This window comes from Mercenaria mercenaria, chromosome 18, assembly GCF_021730395.1.
Source record: "Mercenaria mercenaria strain notata chromosome 18, MADL_Memer_1, whole genome shotgun sequence".
Lineage (NCBI taxonomy): Eukaryota > Metazoa > Mollusca > Bivalvia > Venerida > Veneridae > Mercenaria > Mercenaria mercenaria.
The window spans coordinates 1,300,247-1,321,432 of NC_069378.1; the positions used below are offsets into that span (position 1 = coordinate 1,300,247).

Consider the following 21,186-nt stretch of genomic DNA (forward strand, 5'->3'; position numbering starts at 1 on the left):
ATGCCATATATATGTTTAAGATTTAAAATCTTATTTGGAGAAAAATAAGATAATTGAATTCAAATAATTTTTAAAAGATATGCGAATACTTTGTTTGAATATACTTATAAAAGATATTTAAGGATTGGAAAGGAAGCGTAAATCTTGTTTAAAGAAGTCTCCAAAATCTTAGCAGACCGTAAGCTCAGTTACCTGTGCCACCGGCCACTGACCTTTCAACAGTGATAAGTATTACTTTTGTATTCTAAAATAGTTTATCTAGTTTAAAGATATTAATCTTTTTTCTACTTGTTAGACAGAATGACAGTAACAGTTAAAAAATCTGGTTCTCAAATACTCTCCTCTCAATAAAATTTCTATATGAAAAGAAAAAAAACATCTGTGGTTCAGTAACAACGATAAGGCTGATTCTCTTACTGGTTATAGAAGAAATCTGTAAAATTTTAAGTAACTAAATACAAGCGGATTACATTTAATGCATTTCATTTTTTTTATTATACTGTAAACGGAGAATGTTGTGTCAGGTCATGTCGTTACATTTCGTCCTATCTAACGTAAGATAAATCACACGAAACTTGAACACAATGTACTAATTATTGACTAGTAACTTACAGGTTCGAAATGATTTATCTAATGTCTTTCCAAACCGCAAAACAAATTATGTCAATTACGTTTCTCCACATCCTTCGCTATCTTTCTTAACATCCGTTAACGTATTCAATTCGTTCATTTTGGATAAACCGAGTGACTTTATGTGTGTAGAGGTCAAAGGGGAAGACCAAAACATCTTTTAAAAACCAACATGTTACCATTTTCAATTTGCACAAGGAAAATCTCAATAGAGAGAAAATTAGAACCTGTCTCCTAAAAACTGCTGTTCTGTAAGAATTTTGATTAACATCCTAACAATTCAATGAAGTAAGTATCACACACCACAGCGTCAAGGAAATAATCATCCAGTAAGGAATACTTTCACAGATATTATTTATTTGTGCACTTTAAATAATTTTTTGTCAGCATGTGAAGATAAAACAATCAATGGCCAGTTTGTTATTTTGATCAACATATATTACAAATTAAAACTTATTTTGGTCAACATAAATTACAAATTCGAACTTGTTTAGTATCAACATAATTTTATATTACAAATTCGAACTTACTTTGGTCAACATACATTACAAATTCAAACTTATTTTGTTCGACATACATTATAAATTTGAACTTATATTGGTCGACATACATTACATATTCGAACATATTTTGGTCGACATACATTACAAAGTCGAACATATTTTGGTCGACATACATTACAAATTCGAACTTATTTTGGTCGACATACATTACAAATTCGAATTTATTTTATCGACATACATTACAAATTCGAACATATTTTGGTCGACATACATTACAGATTCAAACTTATTTTGTTCAACATACATTATAAATTCGAACATATTTTGGTCGACATACATTACAAAGTCGAACATATTTTGGTCGACATACAATACAAAGTCGAACATATTTTGGTCGACATACATTACAAATTCGAACATATTTTGGTCGACATACATTACAAATTCGAACTTATTTTGGTCGACATTCATTACAAATTCGAACTTATTTTGGTCGACATACATTACAAATTCGAACTTATTTTGTCGACATACATTACACATTCGAACATATTTTGGTCGACATACATTACAGATTCGAACATTTTTTGGTCGACATACATTACAGTTTCGAACTTATTTTGGTGAACATACATTACAATTAATCTACCAAAGTTAAAGTGGTTTGTGTCATTTTACGAATACAATGAAATGGATTGGTGGCAACTTGTTATTTACTTATTGTTTCATTATCTTTGTCCATTTTATTACATTATTAAAATAATTAACACAACTCGATTGTTTATTTTGATGAGCCAAAGAACCACAACACACACCTTGTAGCATGGTCTGTTCTTTAACCTTTTTACCTACCGGTAATGTTTATGGAGTAGATTAAAAACATTGTCAAAGATCAAACCACTTTTTTCGTATTAAAATATGAATAAATATTACAGACCAAAGGTCATAAATCATAAATTTCATTTGCGGTTAAGAACATGTTCTTTTATTACGCATGTATTAAATTGATTGATAGCTAGGATAGTTTTTCTAAGTTAGCCTAACCTAGATAATTCAATGTATTGTAACAAATTAACGAAATGTCATTTGGTGTAATTAATGCGTCATGTTTAATTAATTAATATAATGACGTCACACAATAACAGTTCAACAGCGTGTTTATTGTTTGTTTAGCCAGACACTTTCACCTAATGGACCCAGTATTGTAATCTTAACATTTTGTTTAGTATAAACTGTCATAAAGCCACTATGTTTAATTTCGTAAAATTTAATACTAGATAAATTATACATACCAATACATAATAGTTTGATTTAAAAAAAACGTGAACAATTCATCACTAGGAAATTAGGTCTGATAAATGTTCGGGGCTGATTCATTTACACGTGTCAGTGTTTTTTATAGTTTTGTTTAACAAAGGACATGCACGAAGAAGCCGATCTGTAAACAGGACTAAAGGTTTTTGGAATATGACACGACCCAGCTGGCATAGAAAGGTTGATGCTGTTATGACAGTTCTGACTAAACAGGTGCTTTCGAATATTCATTTACTAATGAGGCTTTTAACCCTTATCATGCTGGCCACAATTGAGTCTGCCTTTGCGACCAGTGCAGATCATGATAAGACTGCACGGATCGCCATTCAGGTAGGCTTTACGGTAGAAGATCTCAGATATCCTTGTCGGCATTATTTCTGATAGGCCGGATACCCAGGTTGAACTACAGACATTCTGCTTTTTCAAGCACCGAGTAAGAATTTTATCTTCGTAATTTCAGTTTCTTTGGGTCAGTATTCAATGGCAGATATATTAAACAAGTTTACAGTGCACATCTAAGTTCAGTATGTGTAGAAGATCAAATATACACCTTATATTCTGAAACACGCTATAAAGTTGCCGAGAACCATCATTTTTCAAAGAACCGCAGAGAAATGAAAAAGAACGTTATTTCAGACAGACCCTATTTTATTTACATATTTCCATAAGCTCCGGAAATGTTGTTTAGGGATCACATAAATATATCAAAATTTAAAAAGTACGAAGCATTACCAAGGTCACAGCTGCTTAAATATTTCCTACTTTCGTACTTATTTGAAGGTTTCGCCGTGGTCCAGTTGACAGAGGCGCTCACTTGTACCTCGTTGTAAGAATGATCTTGAAAAGGCGATGTTTCAATCCCAGTGACAAAAAAAAAGAATTTTAATAAGAAAAGAGCCATTTAGTGACGTCACACATTAACATCAATAGCCTTGCATTATTAACAAATAACATACAGTGACAGTAAGCCTATGTCCTCTAGACACACATCTGCGGATTTTGCAGATTTCTGGAACATATGCGAAGACTTCCGCTATTAATCATTTCCAGTCAGAAATGACTACTTTTGATTTGTAAACAAAGAAAAATACCAAACCCTTTCAGCTACAAATTGAAAATGTGTTTATCGGTGTTCTATTTAGAAGGCAAACAATACTGTGGTTTCATGTAAATGATAAACATGCAGACAATTTTACAAAGAAATAGTTTGAATGTTTCAAGTGATCACAGATATATAAAATAGTTTGTCTGTAGCGTAATGGCCTCTAAAAGCCACATGGCACCAGTGTTACCAGACTTGTAAAACCTGTGGTAGAACTTTCACACACATATATAAGATTGAAGACACAATAGTTCGTTTCTGATGTTTATTTAATATCAGGTAGTTAAAGAAAGTCTTTTACTACAAGTAATTTTATTGTCTCAGTGTCCATCTTTCAAATAATATTTAGCTACTATAAAATATTAAGAACTAATTGTGTATATCCTGAAGTTGTCTTTCATGAAATCCACATAACATATTTGGAAATTAACCTAATGAGGCATAATGGTATTTTTGACTTACGTCGGCAGAACCACGGTTGGTGGTTCTGCCGCCTCGCCTCCCTGAATATCTAGTACATAGACCTTTTATATGCACCGGCCAGACTGTTGATTACCAAATTAAGATGTAGTTTTCCTGGTGTTATGTCTTAACCTGCCCAGAGCTACGATAACTTGTCAGTTTTATATTTCAACAATTTTAAAAGGTAAAGAGTATGCATATATACTCTCCAAGACATTGAATAATTTAGTCTTTTAAAACAATAGCCTAGCTCCCCCCTTTTGAAATTACATTATACGTCTGCTTTCTCACGCAATGTTTACTTGTCTTTACACAACCCCTATACCATTAGGTTGATCTTGTGGCTGTTGTCCCCATGTCCTATCACTTGCCCCCATTTTTTTAACTGTTTACATCTATTTTGATTGACATCTTATTAGTGTGCATTACCATTAAGGAAGACAGATTAAGGGTTGTTTTCTGTACCATTTATTATAATGGTATGCAAATAACAGTACTTGATGTTTATGTATATTGTAGAGTTACATGGCTCACTTACCCAACTTCAACCTCAGCAATTGATCAAATTCAAGTATTAATTATGAAAACATTTGTAAACCACAAAGACACTTGTTCCAATTTAACAGATTCGTGGTTTACAATACTTTTTCCTGTGAACATGCCTCGAAATGTTGTTTTGAAGATAGGTAGGTTAATGCTACAACCTTTAAACCGTATACTAATGAAAGTTCGTATTAATTGTTGGATGAGTGTCTAACTAAGAAGCTACAGACATTAAGTACTTTATTTGGTGCTCTTTTCCTCTCTCGGTAGATGAGGACTGTCCCATTGACATTTTAACTTTATAGCAATCTTGGATAAATTAATCATCTTTCAAAAGACAAATGGGGAACTCAGAGAAATGGAGGAGAAAATGCAGCAGAATTGTTATGTGAAGTCATCACATTATCTGTATTCCATCATGGGATACTTTGCACTAGACTAGCCACTAGACTGATAATAACGATATTTCTATATTTTTCCCTTTTATGACGAATTCAATTTCATAGAGACAAAAGCCAGTCTATTTTAGAGATTTTTACACAGGACTGATGTTGAAATGATATTGGACATAGGAAATAGACTGGCTCAGTTCACTACATTCAATCATAAAAATGTAAAAAGATATATATATATATCATAGTCTAGGAGCTCGTCAAACTTTGCACCATTATATTGAAACATTAGGTTGATCATATCCTTATATCGTTTCCAAAAAAAGATAATTTAGATCAACCATTACCTTTTTTATTCTTTTGACTTCTTTTTTATTTTATTTAAGAAACAATATTTCAATTTGTTTTATAAAAGCTTCTTCTTTCATTATACACATGCATGTACATATCGATCAAGTTATAAAAAGAAACTTTCATTGTTTTATTTACAAAAGAAAAGACATACCATGCCGACCAAAATCATACAGGTCATACTATTTTCACTCCCTTAAACCAGTTAAATAGCTTCATTACACGAAAGACGCCATCTCCTCAAGTGAGTTTAGAAGCCCACAGTGCTACTGGGGAAGTAGCCTGAACTACTCTACCTTCAAATAATACCGCATCATTCCCATTTATTTGTTTTTAGGTTTTCGTTATTTTTATGAACCTATATCAATTAAACGAAACCTAAGTTTTCTTTTTTCCAAGTAGTACGTCAGGTGTTCATTAATTGTTTGATAACGTCATTTTTTTATCTTATCATAAAATTCTCAATTTTTGACCTCAGCATTGTAAATACAATGTACTTTTTTTTTAGTATATAATATTTTTTATATGCATCTATAAAAATGTCTTATTACATGAGTACCTATAAATAGTAACAAATTTGTGCTAAAAATTCTCCCATTATCGCATTGCGTCATGCATTATCACATTTTCTCACTTATCGGACAGAAAAATCTCTATTTTTAGAAATGCTGACAATCTTATCTCACATGGGCTTATCCCACACTCTTGTGACGGACTACTTCATGCACTGAATATACATACTATTTATGTAAAATAATTAAAAATCGGGTACCTTTGTCTTTTCTCTCCGTTCCTTATATTGTATTTCTCGATTCAAAATTCGTTACTTTATGATAAGAACGTACCGTTACGCTACAAACGATAAAACTAAAGCGGAACTTTGTTATTGTGCGTCACTGAAATGTCATGACGTCACTTCTGCTTACGGACGTCAGTTACCCGCGTTTTAAATAGTTCCATATTTTCATGCTTGTTTTTATTGTTTCTGTTGTGGTAAGTGAGAAATAGAATCCATCATTGGTGTTCGGTGAAGATCGGAAATCCCAACCCTCGGGCGCACCGCTCAAGTCTTAAACTCGGCACAGCCTCGTTTAAGACTTGAGTGGTGCGCCCTCGGTTTGGGATTTTCTGATCTTAACCGAAGACCAATGATGGATTCTCTATATCATAATAAGCCCCGGGGCCATTATCGATAATGGCCCTGGCGTTAGCGCGGGAAATTAACGTCCGTAAACAGAAATGACGTCATGGCGTTTCATGGAGGTAAAACAGCGAATATTTCCGTTTTATTTTATCATCTTGAGCGTAACATCGTGTATTCTTCGTAATATAACGTATTTTACCCCTAAATTATGCAGTAAGCAAGAAGGTATTTGATTTTATACAGTAAATAGACTCATTATACAAATAACATAGAAACTGAAAAGCTGGAACTTATTGTGCCAGAAGATGCAAGTACCCATAAAAATGACACAAAAAACCTTTTCTTACTATATTATAGGTAAACATGTAATAAACAGGTAAATACATGGGAGAGCGGTGCCTTTGAGTGATAATGGCCCTGGAAGAAGATAATAGCCCTCGGGCTAAAGCCCTCGGGCTATTATCACCTTGCCAGGGCCATTATCACTCAAAGTCACCGCTCTCCCATTTATTAACCTATACATAATATCGAAATGTTAAATTATTGATCGATGATACTGGAGAACGCTATATATTACGAGTTCACCTTTCGAATTTACAATAGAAAAATAGGCTAAGATCTATGTAGAGGACATTCAAGAAAGTGTAGGTATAAGTAGAAAGGAAATCAGACATTTTTGTTTCAGTGAAACTCTTGCCATTTATTACAGACAACAGCGACTATGACCAGACTCCTATTACTTTTCAAATGTATTGTAGAAGGTAGTTGATCAGTGTCAGGAGCGGTATTAAAATAAAATAACCGTAACGAATAGCAGTCTACATATGCAATCATTTCGCTAAGTTACGCAGAGTCGGTTTTAATAAAAGCTCAGAAAGATTTCCTCATGTTCTTTGACCAAGCCTGTGTTATATGCTTCATCACGAACCACTCGTTTTTATGCCGGTTGCTCTCCGGGTGTACCTTTTCCTTTCAATTAATGAAAGCTATTATTTGGAATAAAACGTTGTATCGTATTAGAAGTAGTTCCTCGTTATTGTTTCGTGGATGCAAGCTCCATGCCGATAAGATATAAGGTAGCAGTTGGTAGTTTCCAGCCACAAAATCTGTCATTAGTTATAAAACCTTGAAGTGAAGATTGTTTTGATGTTTGAAATATTTGTTGATGTGAGTTTTTGATTTACAGGTTTAAGAATGGTATGTTGTAGAAATTCTTGCATATGCGAATAAAAGCTTGATGGCATTATTTTCGTATAACTGCTTGAAATGCGTATATACCACTATCAGCATTCAGCTTCTCGTGAACTGTCAAATAACATATAGGCCTCACACAGTTGAAAATAGTGAAAAAAGTAATCGGTTGACAAGTATTTTTGTCCAGCTCTGCAAGTAATACTTGAAACTGAGTACTGAATGCATGTGGCCATTTGGCTCTATCGTTTTCCCTAACATTGTCAGGCCACTTGGAAAAATGGCTAATTTGGGCTGAAATGTCATGTATTTTCGCGGGCTGAAATTATCTTTCAGGTGGCTTGTGGATTTAAAAATTTATGCTTTGTACGAAGTTTACTAAAGAAATAATAAGTTCTCAAACGTGGTTTATCGTACGGCCTTCGTGATATATTCTTACGCATAAGAACGAAAAACTCTGGTTATTCTACGATAAATCACACTTGGGAACTTATTATTTCGATTCTAACACGACATACTAGTATAAAAAATGTTAGAAAAAAAGTGGTAACTACTTCTTACGACCGTACTACGCACCTGGATCCGATGACGTCATTGCACGCGAGTGGTATATTGCAGAATAATGCTCTACATGTATATAGGTTATTTGCTGGTCGTGTTAGAATATGTATTTTATTTGTTCTTCAAGTAAGATGTAAACAGGTATCTTTTTATTTTCAGGTCTGCATCTCGTAAGATATCAGAAGCCGTCTGACTCGGCCACATCGCTCGGAAGTCCGAAGTACTAGAAAAAACCGGCAACCGTTCTTAAACATATACATGTTTGCTCTTTTAAAGTTGATTGTACAAAATTACAATGATGACTTGACTTTCGTACTTAAATAGTAAATTTTAGTAAACACTCGATTTGGTTTATTGACAAACTACTAAAATAACGAAAAAGGTTACATAAGGGAAAGTTCTATCTTTATAATTCCATAAGAAAATACTTTGGAAGCACTGAATGTAACGAAGCAGAAGTTTGACTGAATCTGTTCTCTAATGAAAGGTACGGTACTCCTCATGCCCACTAGGATCGCCTTAAACGGAACTCTATGGGGGTAAAATTAAATATACTCCAGGATCACAAAGGACAAGAAAATATAGCAAGACCGAGCACGTGGGGACGGGGACGGGCTTTTACAGCCGCCACACAACACTTACTGTTCTTGTGATTGTGAATAAAATATATAAAAGATCCTTTAGAACCATATAACACAACTTGCAAAACAACGTTAAAATGATTTTATTGTTATTATGCAATCATTGTTATTGGGAATAGAAATAAGAACTGATTTTTTTCTTATCTATACCTGTGCAAAGATTGGTAAATATCATTCTATACGTTTTTATGTACTGAAACGTCTGTATTTAAATCATGCTATGGAATATTTGATGTTTTCATAGTGCTGCATGATGCATGTCACATTGAGAACTTATATCTGAAATTACATGGTATATTTTCAAAAATAATGGTAATACAAAACAAGAGCTGTCTCCATAGGATGACACATGCCCCCGATGGCACTTTAAATGAATAGTTATGGCCGATGTTAGAGTTTAGGACCTTTGACCTACGGAGCTGGGTCTTGCGCGCGACACGTCGTCTTACTGTGTCACACATTCATGCGTAGTTATTTTAAAATCCATGCATGAATGACAAAGATATGAACCGGACCATCAATGCACTATCATGAAAAATGACTTTTAACGTCTAAGTGTGACCTTGACCTTTGAGCTACGGACCTGGGTCTTGCGCCCGACACGTCGTCTTACTGTGGTGCACATTCATGCCAAGTTATTTGAAAATCCATCCATCGATGACAAAGATATGGACCGGACACGCCCATCAATGCACTATCCCTTAATGTCTAAGTGTGACCTTGACCTTTGAGCTACGGACCTGGATCTTGCGCGCGACAAGTCGTCTTACTGTGGTACACATTCATGCCAAGTTATTTGAAAATCCATCCATCGATGACAAAGATATGGACCGGACACGCCCATCAATGCACTATCCCTTAATGTCTAAGTGTGACCTTGACCTTTGAGGTACGGACCTGGGTCTTGCGCGCGACACGTCGTCTTACTGTGGTACACATTCATGCCAAGTTATCTGAAAATCCATCCATCGATGACAAAGATATGGACCGGACACGCCCATCAATGCACTATCCCTTAATGTCTAAGTGTGACATTGACCTTTGAGCTACGGACCTGGGTCTTGCGCGCGACACGTCGTCTTACTGTGGTACACATTCATGCCAAGTTATTTGAAAATCCATCCATCGATGACAAAGATATGGACCGGACACGAAAAATGCGGACAGACCGACAGACCGACAGACAGACAGACGGTTCAAAAACTATATGCCTCCCTTCGGGGGCATAAAAAGATATACCTGAAACCTATGCATCATAAACTGTTTACCACGTGCCTTGTAGCACATTGACATATATACGATGTGTTCAATGTTTAAGGGACACAGGCGGAATTATAGTGGATGAAAAGTCAAACCTGCATGTAGATCTACAAGACTAGGAAATACATAAAATTTGCCATAAAAATTTTCTTTTTTATATCTTATTTGTTTTTACCATGAAATAGGTAAGGTAACTAGAGTTTAATGTTCAAATAATTTATAAGACAATTTGTCACATGTTTTCGGGTATAGTCATATAGCAACTCGCAGAGCAAAATTTAATTTGATGAAATAGCCTCTTTCTGTTGGATGAGTAATTTAGTGTCAATAAAATAACGGATCTATGGCTGTAAGAAATACCTGTGCATCGTTTGAACGAAGACTTCATTGTTTTACTTCAATAGAATTTCATTTGCATTTCATTTCCAATCATTTGCATGTTTACTAAGAATTGAATGGTTTCTGGCTTCATGTTTTCAAAATATATAATTATAATCATTAAACTTTGCGTAATGGTTAACCATAAACAATCAGTGTTCATCATTTGATTTTCTTAATGATTTAATAATGTACAAAGTGCAAGGTCGGATTTGCATAATGTGCATATTTAATCGCGATGAAAATAGGAAGAACTCTATACATAACGATACATCAAAATATCTTTATACTGAATTGTATGACCAAATATGATAAGTATTTGATAAATCTAATAAGGAAGTTCATAGTACCGGAAAATCATGATAAATGTCACGTTTCTATTATATATTAATTTTGCATTATATGTATGTATAAATAGAGAAAATATCTTATACACCAGCAGTCAAAACATTTTATTGTATTTATATAGAAAAAAAGAACAGAGTTTGTAAGATTTTACAAACTGTTTATACACGATTTTAAAGCAAGTTATTAATCAAAACCATTTTCCTTTATGACCAGATGGATACTTTTTCTCGCGTGTCAGTGTTCCTAACAACAAGTGTAGAGCTTAAGGCATCGCCACAGTGGCGGCCATTTTACTCAAAATTTTACATGCAAATTTTCATAAAAATAAAAGATGACTAAGTGGTAACAATAAAGTCAATAATTTTGTCATAATTATGTTCTAAATATCTATGTGAACATGTGCAAGTAAAAGGATGTGCATTTTACTACCTGTATTATGCCTTTATTCGATATTTTTCTCTGGCCAAAATGACAAAATTTTGCAATTTTACGTGCAGTCAAACTCAATATATATTCAATACATTTAAAAGATAATTACAACCAATTGTAAAGCAGACCGTGAAGAACAAAGTCTTAGGAATTTTTTTTTGAAATTTTACCTGATTACTGAAATATACACAAAAATCCCAACACCATCAATTTATCCAATTTGGATTTATCTGTGCACACATAATTTACATGTATATAAACAGGTGATATTATGGGTCGACTGTTCAATGAAAAACTATGTTATCTCAATATACAAATCAATATAGATAGCGTATTGTTGCGTTGAACCATCGATGTGTATAGGTTTACCTAGCTAGCTGTGGTCAGTAATGCTGTACAAACAACATTTTAAAGTTGTCTTTTTCAATTTTGCACTAACCAGGAACAATTTCGATAAAAATTCCATAAGAGTTTGCAGTATACATATTGTACTTTAAAATGAACTAAATTTTGTCTTTGTAATATTTTTTTTATATTGGAGTTTGACTGCACGTAAGATTTCAATATTTTGGGGTAAACTTTCGGCCTAAACGAGACTCAAACATTTTACAAGCGGCATATGTACTATAAATCATCGTATGCTTCTATGTTGATGATAATTTGACCAACTGTTAAGGCTTTAGTGCAATTTTCAAGAGAAAAATACTCGGCCTGAAAATATGAACTGATACCGAGTTGTGACTGTGGCGATGCCTTAAGAAAAACACTATCTACGTCGGTGTTCTAACGTAAGCAAAATAATATTAAATTCTCGATTGCAAATGTCATATTCCGCTACTTTTTATTCATTTAATAATACATTGCACGTGCTTTTACTGTACTGAACTTCCGGTTGGTTATAGCTTATCTCTTTATTACTTGATGAAATAATCTGAATTAAATTCCAAAACCTTTGATGTTTCAAAGAAAAAAAGCAAAATGTCGGACTAAAAATAATAAATATCACCCTATTTTGTTACTATGTCTTTCATTGTATCAGCCAATTAAAACATAGGGTAAACATGTTTCTTACATGACTTAATTACATTTTCAATCTCTGCGTTGAAGATATAATGTCAATGTACTCATGCGACATATTTATGGTAATAAATCATTTTTAAACAGGCTACGTATATGTTCAAATAAATTCACAGCTGGACTGAGCATAAATATTAGTAATCCAATAAAATATGAGGAATTACATAAATGTCATTGAATGTAATTAAAACATCAGATAAGAACTAGTCTATTTATTCATGTTGCACAATTGGTGTCATTGTATTACATAGACCTAGCATTTTCAGCTAAATGTCATTTGAAGAATGTATTTTAAAGGTCACAAATACTTCAATACTCCATTCGGTCAAGTGATCAATAAATTAAAGCAGGACAATTACAGAAACAATGCATTATTCTTTCAGGGTTACATTTTTGTCAAATATTTGTCTAACTTGAAACTTTTACATATGTATGAATACTGTCCAAAATATCAGTGGGCTCTGTGACCGAATGATTACATAAATTACCTCATCATCTTTATACCGTTTCGTCTATATCAAATTTCCGCCTATATCAAAATTGCCCGCTCGGGACAGCAATACAACTCGGCCTTATTTAAATATTTGTGATCTTCCGACCAATACAGTTCAATTTCAATACGAGACTACTCAGGTATTTGGAATTTCCGGCGACATTAGTTTAAATTCTAATCAACATGCATGCTTCCTAATAATAACTTGTGACTTTATATGCTTCACACTTTTCCATATCACATTTGACTTTTTACTCATTCAAAATAAAATAAGCCGTGCCATGAGAAAACAAACATAGTGGTTTGCGACCAGCATGCATCCGCGCAGTCTTGTCAGGTCAGGATGCTGTTCGCTTTCAAAGCCTATTGCAATTAAAGAAACCTTTAGCAAACAGCGTGGATCCATGCTGGTCGCAAACCCACTATGTTGGTTTTCTCATGGCACGGCTCAAATTTGTAAGAGCTTTTGGAAGCATAGAACACAACACAAATCAAAACAATAGCAAACTCAATTTGGTTTGGTCTTTTCATTAGGGCTAACGAAATGTGCAGCGCTATTCATAATATCACACTGGAATCCAGTACGGGGATGCATAATCCTTGGCAAAATTTATATATTTAAGCTGTAGATACAGTTAGTGGTAAGGGAAAAAGAACGTTTCTGCGTCGTCCATTTGTCGGTTTGTACTTCAAACTTTCTTTCTGTCCTCTTAGAATCGCTTCAAAGTACAAGATGAACAGATTTAACAGGTTTTGTCAGACATCTTTGTATAGATAGTGAGTTCATGCAGGTGGAGTTATAGTAAATTTATTCGTGTAAAGCTTTGACTCGTCGGATACTTTATATAACCCTCGTAAGTGATCTTCTTCTTCGTTCGCCCTACACTGTCAGACTTATAGCCTAGATGAAACTTGTGGTTTGCCGTAGATCCTCAATGCCTCCATACAGTTTCTGGGGGATTGAGATATCTATCAAGTATCGGCCAAGTTGCAGCTCGCTCTTGATCATGCCCTTTACATTTCTCGAGTATATGCTATGTCGTCTGATCTCCCTCACCACATGGAGAGGTTGGTGATGGTGCCAGTCTGTATTTCTTGTACATATACGCATTGAGCTTGTTGTGCCCTGAGCGAAACCTGACCACCATCACTTACAAGTCCAGACCGTTCAAGGAGATGAAAAGAATCTCCCTCTATCCTTCGTCTTGTTAGTGCCTTGATGATGGTGACTTTCTCATTCTAACTCTCAGGTGTTGTCGGTTGTTCTGACTAAGCTTCTAGCTTAGCCAGTCCACAGAAGTGCTACCTTGCAGGTAATATTCAGGCTCTGCATTCTCTTGGCTACCTATGGAGCTTTGTTGTTGATCAGAGCTTCCATGACAGACAGTTCATCTGTGAAAAAGACGACAGAGGAGCTTTCTTCTGCCTAGTCTTCAATCATTGAGACGGCCTTCATGAGTGTTTTAGTCTCAACGTTGTAATAACTGCAGTAGTATTTCTCTCTTGTCAGATGGGTATAGACTATAGAATAAAAACTCCTACTCCTCCATCGTTGATGGCTCATGTGGCTGATCCATCTTTATAGATATGAGTTCATGTTTCCGGAGGAAAGTCTTCATTGAGCATAGCTAGTGTGAGGGTCTTCCGAAAACCTTCATCCGCTTGTTTCTCGCGGTCAAGATGAGGAAAAGCAAGTCCCACAGTCACTGAAGGCGGATTTTATAATGTCCTCTCTACCTAGGGAAGTCGTTGATATATTACTCTCAACTGGGTTACATTGTCTTGATGAGGTGATCATTTAGTCCAAGTTTCATATTATCCTTTAAGAGGTTTAAGAGATACAGAGCGGACACGGTATGGTAGGCTCAAAACTTTGACCTTGACTTGTGACCTTGGCCTTGAGTCGACATGGCTGAATTATAGGTTCTGCACATTGCCTTGATGAGGTGATCATTTGACCCAAGTTTCATGAAAATCCTTCAAGGGGTTTAGGAGATACAGAGCAGACACTAAATGTTACGGAAGGACGGACGGAAGGACAGAAGGACGGAAGAAGTCCATTCCTATAACCCCAACCACTTGTGGCAGGGTATTAAAAATTTATCAATGAAAATGGAACACTATCCAATTTAAAACGTTTGCATATACTTCACACCTTGTTTCCTTTAATGAAGACTGCATTGTTTAGGTTAAACAGAATTTCATTTCGCATCATTTGCATGTTTTTCCAACATACTATATTCATTAAGCATGAGGAAGGAAACACTGCACAATGATTAACTATTATACACAATTAGTGTTGATAATTTGCATTGTTTTATTATTTAATGGTGTACAAGGCACAAGGTCGAATATGCATAACGTGCATATTTTATCGTACTGAAAATAGGAAACGATACATCAAAACGTCTTTTTACTGAGTTGTATGACCAAATATTGCAGCTATTTGATATATTTGATAAGGAATTTCATAGCAGAAATGCCACGTTTCCATCATAAATTAATTTTATATTATTATAACAAGTAATTTGTATTAATAAAGGAAACATGCTGTAAGTCAGCAGTCACAGCATTATGTATACATTTATACATTGTATTTAGTGAAAAGGGACAAATGAACAAGTGAATCAAGTATTGCAATATGATTTTAAGTTTCTTACTGAATCGTGAATATATATCTCAGTAATTGCAGTTTAACCTTATGGTCTTATATGTTAATATATAAATACCATATGGCAGCGTGTGTGACATTGATATTGTCAACCCGAGGGCAGAATGTCACCCGAGGCGAAAGCCGAGTGGTGACATTCTGTTCCGAGGGTTGACAATATCAATGTCACACACGCTGCCATATGGTATTTATTTTATTATACCGAACAAAACTAAACACATAAAAAAAGTTTTTAAAATGTTTTTGATTCATTAATTCAATACTTTCATCTTTAGCGCGGTAATCAGTTGTGTACACATTGAATAGCGACGTCATTACAATATGATATTGTGTACAAGGGAGGCAATCATGTGGCTAAAAACTGAAGCAGTTATTTGCCCTTATATGACATTCAAAATATCAGCGCGGTCACATGACCTGACAGTCACTTTCGCTTGGTCACGTGTCAAAAAGTTTGAAAAGGTTTCTGATAGTCAAAATATCGCATTTTCGGGTAATGGGAGTTTACCATTGTAGACAAAAGTGAGGTATAATAATAAAATATCCTAATGGATGGCTAAGTTATGGACTGCAAAGGAAATGAACACTTTTAAACCTTGACCAAAATTGTTTAAAGTAATATTAAAATCCTTCGATGGATGTCACAGGACTAAATCCTATTGACCTTTGACCTCTGAGTGTGACTTTTTAGTTAAGCGTTATATACCATTTATAACAGTAAGGGTATAACTGTAAGATGTCATTGAAACATTTATTTGATGTCGTGTGGAGACAGTCATCAGCTCCGTGGATTTCAAGTATATGTATATGCATTACATTCAGTCCTTCTCTATTTCTATATCCAAATGTATGCATATTTTTCTTTCAGATGATTCAGTCTACATAACAGAGAAATACGTACAAATATTCTAAAACGTTATTATCTTCTCAGAATAAAATGAATAACAATATCATATTAAAGTAAAATCATCCAATTTACATTAGCTCTACAGTCTAGTCAGTTTCATAGATTTTCAATTAATAAGTATTTTTATTTCAACCCATTTGCATTCTAACTGGAATAAAGTGATTTCTTATCCGAAATGTTTCCCATCATAATTACCATGTTTCAACAAATTAAATTGCACTGGTATACGTATAAAATTTTTACAAGTATATTGTTGTAACACACAAGGCTTACTTAAGAGACTAATTCAATTTTATTTATAACTTTTCTAAATTGTTTTAATGCAATATTTCGTAACACCATTGACCTATTTCTAAATGGCAGAATCATATATTTTCTTTGGTTTTGATTATCCCGCGGTCATATTCACCTTTTCGTAAACAGTTCACTTCTTGAGGTCTGAAACTGTAAAGAGGCTTCTGTTTGATTTGTTCTTTACGTCAATGGAAAATTACTCGTCTACGTTACATTTGATGACGTACATATTGTTATTCATTCGTGCCAGTTTGTTTGACAGACAATATAGTGGTGATACTACAGACAATAACATTCAAATACTATCGATACCGTACGAGCTAATCTAAAAGTATAATATATAAGCTTTTCATTACGACTAATGAGATCGATGACGACATTATAGGTTAATATTGATGTAAGTTAATGTATTAATGCCTGCCTTTATTAGGGTCAAAACATTGCCAGTATGCAAGTCGGCTGAATGGCTTTATTCCATTTAACAATACTAGTATATGTTGACACATTATATACATAAGTACAGATGTACTTAAGCGGAAAACCCTTTAACTCGGTTCTCTGAAGATGTTCAAAACGAGTACTAAGGCTCAGAGTCGAAGTTTCTTCGAGTCAGCCATTTTCCGTTCAGGAATTCCGCTATCTGACTATGTGGATGTATGTTAAATCATTCGGAGTTCTTGGAGTGACTCGAGATGAAATCCAGTTAGCGGAATAAACAGCTGTATTGATTTCTTTAGTTGGCGAGCACTTGCCGGATTTTTTTCGAGTTACTCCGAGATGTATAAAAATCACCTTGGGTTTCGAATAACTTAGAGGACATAATCATTCGGAGCACATACAACATATTTATGTAACGATAATAAAAAAACTAAATGTTTGTGATAAATAATTTTATCATTTTACATTATATAATTGTGGAAAAGAACTTGGCTTTTTGTTCTTGCATAATGTTTTATTAATTGGTGATCGGATGTAATATTTTTTTCTTTTTATAATTCGACCACACAAATCATCTGCAAAACAAACAAAAAAAATCTCTAACAACTTCTACGTTTATGTGATATGTATTTGAAAGCTTCGCTACATAATAAAATTATTGAAATGTTTTGCAATATAAAGACAATTCTATTTTGAGCTAACATCATTCGCTAACAAATTGAAACGCATAACTGAATTACGTGTCCTGTTTTCTAATAGGTGAGCGGTCATTTTTAGACCAAAAGAACATAAATTCCGTTACACCACATAGGGTTTTAAATAAAAGGAAATGAATTAACAAATAAACATAAATCTACACGTTTATTCAATTTGTTGGAAAAAAATATTTTATATACCATGCATCGCATTTTGAAGTGTCAAAAAAGTATGCAATGTTGCATGCCTTTTTACTATACGGAAGTATAAATTCTAACTTGTGTCTAACTAAAGCGTACATCTACATGTAGATATATGATCATCCTTTAGGAAATCTTTTTTTTTTCAAGTATAAAGAATGACAAATTTTATAACGAAAAAAATCAGTATACTTTCACGACGGTTACTCTAAATCTAATCTAGTTTTATATAGTTTTTTTTATTTAGTCCATGTTACATAATTCCTTTTCTACATTTAACTCACACAGTAGGAAGTTCTTAAATGATAAAAAAACTAAAATGATCTAAAAATAATATAAAACTTCAGTCCAGGTAATTGGCGGAAAAGAGGAAAGTGAGTTTTCCGCGTGCGCTGACCTGTATAACACTTGATAAGAAAGCCCGTAAAATAGAAAAATCGCTATCAATTCCGCCCCATTTATATTTGGCATAAATTTATATGTAATTGTTAGATTTTTGAAGCAAGCCGTCTGTAATATTTTTCCACTACAGCTTCTTTTTGTTGTGTGCCTGCTTTGCAAATGCGTGGCTCTGAGGCTGTGTTTTTGGTGCTCTGTGCTTCCGAGAAATCTACTCTTACCTATTATCTTTTGCCGTACACAAAGCGCCACTTACATATACAGTTAGTGAATATCTATGTTTCCTGTTCCATAACTTTTAAATATGACATTGAAATATTCAATATATTCTAATCGTATCCTCCTTTTTTCTGGGTAAAACACGTGGAAAAGTCTTTAAAAAAACTAGGTCAAACATGCACAATCAACACTAGCTTGGCTGTCAAAAGCAGTTTACAGTTTACAGTTTTATTTGGCAAATCAGCAAATCAATGCCTTTGGCCAATTAACATAAACACAAACTGAATATGGCCAAGACATACATACACATACATAATACAGGCATATTTATATACATATTCAATATAACATGGAGTAGAGACTATCGTGATAGACATAGTTCTTATTTGTCGATACATTTGTATTACAAACTTAAGAAGCAGCTATGCGCTCAAGGGTTTCATTTCTACGCTCAAACGCATCCTTTAAATATTTTGCAGTGTTATTCATAGATTTTTTATATGTAGAAGAAAGTATATTTACACATTTTTGTATCGTTGGCCAAGATATATTTCCAAAATATTTTCTACGTATATCGACATAAAGAGGACAACAAAGCAGAAAATGGTATTCTGATTCAATACAATTTAAATTACACATTTTACATATTCTTTCATTTCTAACGGTACCTACAAATCTACCTAATTCGATTTCTAACTTGTGAGAGCTTAATCTGAAACAACTTAATTCTTTTCTTAATCCTTCATTTGTTAAAACATCAATATATTTTTCAAAACAAAACTCTGTTTTGAATTTACTATAATAATCTAACTTTGACATTGACTGGACAGAAGCACGCCAGTTTTGAATAAACTGGTCGCAAATGCGTTGTTTAAACATTGGCAAATAATTGACATTATAATCAAAATTATTCCAGATATCACTATAACCAAGACTGTCTAATAAACGCTTGATGGATTTTGCCCAACAGTTATCGTTACTGTTATTACACTGTTCCATAAAAATTCTATACATAGGAGAGTTTGGATTTTGCATTATTTTTAACCAATATTTTAATGCTCTTTGTTTACAGATAACTGATAAAGGGAACCTTCCCAGTTCCCCATAAACTGCTAAATTTGGGGTCTGTTGACGAACTCCAAGTATTGTTTTACAAAACTTTATGTGCAACTTGTCAATTTCTTTAAAATCATATATGCCCCACACCTCAGAACAGTATGTAAGAATTGGTACAACCATGGTATCAAATAAAGAAAGTTTAGTTTTCACATCTATGTGTACACGAGTGAATAATGATAATAAGCTACTATATGCCTTAAGGGCCTGTTCTGAGAGCACTTTGACAGCATTTTTCATTACACCAGTATACAAAAAATCAACTCCTAAATATTTAAAATGATCTACAACTTCAATTTGTTCACCATTGATAAACCAGTTAAAATTATGGTGGCTTTTTCTTTTTTCGAATACACAAATTTTGGTTTTTTGAACGTTAATCTTGAAACCCCATTTTTCTGAATATGTATAGATAATATCTAACTGAGCTTGCAGGCTATTCGGATCAGTAGTAAACAATGCAATATCATCAGCAAATAACAACATATACATAGATAACTGGTTCAAATCATTCTCTGTTAACTTATTAAAATCTAAAGTAGTGCTTATATCGTTAATAAAGAGTATAAAAAGTATCGGTGAGAGTGGTTCCCCTTGTTTTAATCCAAGCGTGACATCAAAGAACTCAGAAAATTTCATCTCAGAAGACATTCTAACACATGCTTTAACATTACTGTATATAGATTTAAGAATTTTGATAATTTTACCGCTGACCCCAGTCTTTAAAAGTTTTATCCACAGAGCGTCTCTAATAACTGTATCAAAGGCCATTTTGTAATCAATAAAAGCACAGTATAGTTTAGATTTTCAATGAAGAACATTTTGGATAATTGAATGCAACAGAAATACAAACCACCAGTTTACAATAACAGGTAAGGTTAATCATTTTTTTCTGAAAGTGCGAGAATAAAAAATACCGTCGACAGCTTTAGTTATGCTGTAACCTTTACCAAGAAATGGTCAAGGAATTAATGGCATTACAACAGTCACTTGCAGATACTATCATTGAACAGTCGACGTTCCTTCGGCAGTTATATGGTCTGCTTTCATTGAAAGTTCCATCCCTTGCAAGGCTTGGAAAACAATAAACAGAAAGGAACATTTTATTATTCTAACGTATACTTGTAGACCCTCGTTTGAAAATACTTGTAAATTGTAGTTTAAACAGTAGCACGTAAAATAAAATTGCCTTAACTTTGACTAAATTAACCTTGAATATTTAACAAGGACACTTGCTCGAAAGCTTAGTGACAAGAAAGCATTGTTCTTGTATGATTATTTCCATAATTAATTATTTATCGACAATAATAATGTATTGAACGTTAGCAAAATTGAACATTTACGACATTATGACACTTATGTAAATTAAGTCTTACACAATATGTTACAATTATCATATTGAAATCGTTAGGTAAAATGTCATGTAA

General features: G+C 33.7%; 1 protein-coding gene across 1 annotated transcript; it reads right to left on the reverse strand.

The window, feature by feature from the left end:
• Nucleotides 1-18,859: 18,859 nt before the first annotated feature.
• Nucleotides 18,860-20,509, reverse strand: LOC128550759 (uncharacterized). The gene has a single exon (XM_053530490.1). It carries the CDS (start codon nucleotides 20,408-20,410, stop codon nucleotides 19,055-19,057), a length of 1,356 nt encoding a protein of 451 aa, XP_053386465.1. The 5' UTR covers nucleotides 20,411-20,509; the 3' UTR covers nucleotides 18,860-19,054.
• Nucleotides 20,510-21,186: the final 677 nt, after the last annotated feature.